The sequence below is a fragment of the Branchiostoma floridae genome, chromosome 19 (assembly GCF_000003815.2).
Source record: "Branchiostoma floridae strain S238N-H82 chromosome 19, Bfl_VNyyK, whole genome shotgun sequence".
Classification (NCBI taxonomy): domain Eukaryota; kingdom Metazoa; phylum Chordata; class Leptocardii; order Amphioxiformes; family Branchiostomatidae; genus Branchiostoma; species Branchiostoma floridae.
The window spans coordinates 5,602,789-5,607,574 of record NC_049997.1 but is presented as its reverse complement, the minus strand read 5'-3'; the positions used below and the strand labels follow the sequence as shown (position 1 = coordinate 5,607,574).

At 39.7% G+C, this 4,786-nt stretch overlaps 1 protein-coding gene across 1 annotated transcript in view; it reads right to left on the bottom strand.

Annotated features, from left to right (window-relative positions):
- Nucleotides 1–2,993: 2,993 nt before the first annotated feature.
- The window catches only part of LOC118407121, an 11,699-nt gene continuing 9,906 nt past the window's right edge, over nt 2,994–4,786 (bottom strand). The window contains exons 8-9 of the mRNA XM_035807541.1: nt 4,596–4,704; nt 2,994–4,195 (exon numbers count right to left, since the gene is read on the bottom strand). Coding sequence (XP_035663434.1) covers nt 2,994–4,195; nt 4,596–4,704 — 1,311 coding nt within the window. The remainder of the gene's footprint in view (nt 4,196–4,595; nt 4,705–4,786) is intronic.

The window sequence follows — 4,786 nt, the reverse complement described above, 5'->3', positions numbered from 1 at the left end:
TGTTTCAGCTTTTCGGGGTATGATTATTCCAATGAATCTCTTCCTTTGATTTGATACCACTGTTCTGTATAAAGGGAATTGTTTTTTTTACTGAAATTATGTGTGTTGCCTTTACTTAGTTTTAATTACTAATACTGCCATAATGGTAATTTTCGTTATGTGCCATGTCAATCTCTAGTATACTTTTCAGCAGTATGTGCCCCTGGAATGGTTTTTTACAGGTCTGCATGCAATAACAAAACCTATATTTTTTTTCTTAGGACTTAATTTGTTTTCTGTTTCAAAATCAGAAAAAAATGGGTCGGCAAATCCGAGAAGCAACAAATTTAATTGGTGTGGCCTAAGAATAAATAAATAATTTTATTTCCCGCCTTTGAGCTTGTATACTATGGTCTATGGCGTTATAAATATTGAGAACTACCTCCGAACGAGCATCGAGGGGTCACAGATAAGGACAGAAAGTCAGCTGTTGGTAGATAGTATCATTTTGAAAACTGGTCTATTAGTACTACATAATGAGAAAGAGACCGCTTGCATCATTTCCTGTAATAGTTGTTTTTGAGGAGATCTTCATTGTTATTCTCTAGTCGGCATTCTTCATCGGCATTAAAGTTTCCATCTTTATCAATAACTGGTTGCTGCAATAGACTCATTGTGTGCTGGACGGTACAATGGTGACATCTAGCGACCTATTGCAGCAAGTAAAACAAAATGCTGCAGTACTGAAATGGATTAATAGGAGTCGCTCTTGATCCAATCATGTGAAATCTTGTTTTCTCGATGAAGTAATCTGATGTGTCTCCTTTGTCATCCACCGGCTATCAATGGTTATAAATTTGGAATACACAACATATTTGAGTAATAGATTTAGGGTTTAAAGTAATTTCAATATGCTATCATACTCCTAATTAAGAAAAAAGCATTCACTCTCTCGAGTTTAGACAGCAAATCGGGGGATATTTCCCGGGATAGATTTGAAAGAGGTAGCTCGACATGGACATAGTCATTTTCTTCTTTATTTCCAAAATGTTTGTGTTAGGTTTAAGCTAGTATTTCCCATCTCTTAGGTTTTTCTTCCTTCTTTGTTTTCTCAGTTCAGAAATACCAACACTGTCCTTGGTGCTGAACTGTCATCAATTAAAAAAATCGCACTTTTAGGCCTGTTATTCAATTGAAGAAAATAACTTAAGTGCACGTAATTACATTCCACATATGTTCCACATATGTCTGTTGATGGCGAATTTATTATGATGTCTAACAATGTGATGCGGCACTCTATGTACTGTAACGTTAACGTTACTGAATTCGAAATATAAGTAGAAGCTAAGAGTACAGAATTGTGAAAACGACAGCCTCTGGATCGATCTGGATACCACGTCTTATGTGTGCACTTCTCTTATCTAAATGAACCTTCAAATCTCACAGCTTTCAACTTTTTTGGCTGGATCCATCTTCAATTTAAAGACTACCAACAACATCTGTTTTTATTTACCTCGTCGTCTCCACCCCTTCCAGATGGACTCGTCTAGTGACCTTTGACTTCCATCTTGGATGGCGCGAAGAGCGAACTCAAGAACCAGCGTTCTTCACCTTCAGGCTGTTGTTTTTACGGCAAAAGAGGTACAGTCTGTGTTCTGAGTTGCTGAAAGGGCACCTAAGTGTCTGTGAGTGTTTCAGTTTTGTTTTGATTTAGATCATTTTATGGTCGATAATGCTTCTGAACGCAGGATCGCGATCAGGAGTGTGCATGCATGGGCGAGAAACAGGAAGGGATTCCAGGCATAATTTAGACTTGAGTAGGAACTTTTGCAAGACATTTTCCTTACTAATTTCTCGCCTATAAAGTCAGCTCAAGAAATACGTGTGACTCTTTCTCTAACGATTTCAACCCCTAGATTGAAATTGCCACAAATTCAGCTTATCCTGTAGGGTGGTCCCACGTAAGGTCACTAGGGGTCAGCATAGCTTTCCAGTCCTGCTTACCCACACAGTCTAAGTTATTGTTGTCATGTCGCTTAGGAAGTAACTGGTAGAGAGAGAGTACTGATCTGGACTCCAGCAGAGAGTTATATTGAAGTAATTCACAGCAAAGACAGTGATACTTTTCCTTTCTGTTTAATTTAGCCAGTGTAGCCTATCTCTGTGTTATGACATTGCTTTTCAAAGGGGCCCTGGAGAACATACTTGCATGTAACATATAACATTACTTCACCTTTATCCGTGGTGGGGTAACCTATATCCATTGTATTCAAATGCTTGGTATTTAGAGATATCAAGTCGACAAATGGTGGTTTTTATACTGCAATATTTTCAAAATATCGCAAATTGAAACCACCGTCCATTAACTATCCCCAAATATCCTACTGACATAGGTCACCCCAAAATAAAGGTGAACTAGCATTAACATTAATACATCCATGACATATAACAACTTATATAAAATGTTGTACATACAAGTACACTACATGATAGAAATATTGTACTATGTTGAATTGAGCTGGAAATATTTACAAGTACATATACTATATATATATATGACAGAAATATTGCACTATAATGTTGAATTGACCTGGAAATATTTACAAGTACATACAGTATATGATAGCAATATTGCACTGTGTTGAATTGAGCAACTACAGACATGTATTACTCTATTTATGAGTACATATTACTCTATATGATAGAAATATGTAAACACTTTCTTAATCATCAAATTACAATAGCTCTTACATTATTGTCAACAAACTTCCTGATGTGATACACACATAGCACTGGTGATTTAGGTTTACCAAGTGTTTTCCCAGACATAATGTCTTAGGTCCATGAACAAATCTCATTTAATCTCATTTTATCAGTAGGTATAAAAAGGCATCTGAGTGTTGCAACCATGAAGTTGCTATTAGCTGCCATTGTCTGAATATAGGATATGCTGTATGTCAAATTCTGTAATTATGCAGTATTGTACTGTTTTAATCAGATTCCTGTAGGCCTTGCTACAATTTAGCCAGGTTTTCAGCAATGTTGTCCTGTTGATGTTTGTTTCCTGTCTCCATGGCAATGTCCATTGCTGATTGATAGTGAGATCTGGCCAGGTTCAGTTTACCCAGTACCCTGTAGGAACCAGCTATGTTTTTATGTACTATTATCTTGTCTCCACTTTCTTGTCTCATCTTAAGGTCCATCTGATGCCACTCCAGAGCTGCCTCATAATCCTGCATGTCCTCACAAGCCAGTCCAAGTCTGTTGTAAGCCTGCCTCTCCTTGTCCTTCCTCCCCAAGTCCCTGGCCAGTGCCAACATCTCTGTGTAGTACTTGTGTGAGACCTGTGGTTTATGTAGCTGTTTCCTGTGTAAATCACCCAGCTTAAAGTAAATGTCCATCTGTTCAGTCTTGTTTCCTGTCTCCATGGCAATGGTCATTGCTGCTTGATAGTGAGATATGGCCAGGTCCAGTTTACCCAGTTCTTTGTAGGAATCAGCTATGTTTGTATGTGCTTTTATCTGTTCAGTCTTGTCTCCACTTTCTTGGTTCATCTTCAGGTTCTTCTGATGCCACTCCAGAGCTGCCTCATAATCCTGCATGTCCCAACAAGCCAGTCCCAGTCTGTTGTAAGACTGTCCCTCCTCTTCCTTCCTCCCCAAGTCCCTGGCTAGTGCCAACATCTCTGTGTAGTACTTGTGTGAGACCTGTGGTTTATGTAGCTGTTCCCTGTGTAAATCACCCAGCTTACAGTAAATGTCCATCTGTTCAGTTTTGTTTCCTGTCTCCACGGCAATGTCCATTGCTGATTGATAGTGAGATCTGGCCAGGTCCAGTTTACCCAGTGCCTTGTAGGAATCAGCTATGTTTTGATGTGCTATTATCTTGTCTCCACTTTCTTGGCTCATCTTAAGGTTCATCTGATGCCACTCCAGAGCTGCCTCATAATCCTGCATGTCCCAAAAAGCCATTCCCAGTCTGTTGTAAGCCTGCCTCTCCCTGTCCTTCCTCCCCAAGTCCCTGGCTAGTGCCAACATCTCTGTGTAGTACTTGTGTGAGACCTGTGGCTCATGTAGCTGTACCCTGTGTAAATCACCCAGCTTACAGTAAATGTCCATCTGTTCAGTCTTGTTTCCTGTCTCCAGGGCGGTGGTCATCGCTGATTGATAGTGAGATCTGGCCAGGTCCAGTTTACCCAGTTCCTCGTAGGAATCAGCTATCATCAAATTACAATAGCTCTTACATTATTGTCAACAAACTTCCTGATGTGATACACACATAGCACTGGTGATTTAGGTTTACCAAGTGTTTTCCCAGACATAATGTCTTAGGTCCATGAACAAATCTCATTTAATCTCATTTTATCAGTAGGTATAAAAAGGCATCTGAGTGTTGCAACCATGAAGTTGCTATTAGCTGCCATTGTCTGAATATAGGATATGCTGTATGTCAAATTCTGTAATTATGCAGTATTGTACTGTTTTAATCAGATTCCTGTAGGCCTTGCTACAATTTAGCCAGGTTTTCAGCAATGTTGTCCTGTTGATGTTTGTTTCCTGTCTCCATGGCAATGTCCATTGCTGATTGATAGTGAGATCTGGCCAGGTTCAGTTTACCCAGTACCCTGTAGGAACCAGCTATGTTTTTATGTACTATTATCTTGTCTCCACTTTCTTGTCTCATCTTAAGGTCCATCTGATGCCACTCCAGAGCTGCCTCATAATCCTGCATGTCCTCACAAGCCAGTCCAAGTCTGTTGTAAGCCTGCCTCTCCTTGTCCTTCCTCCCCAAGTCCCTGGCCAGTGCC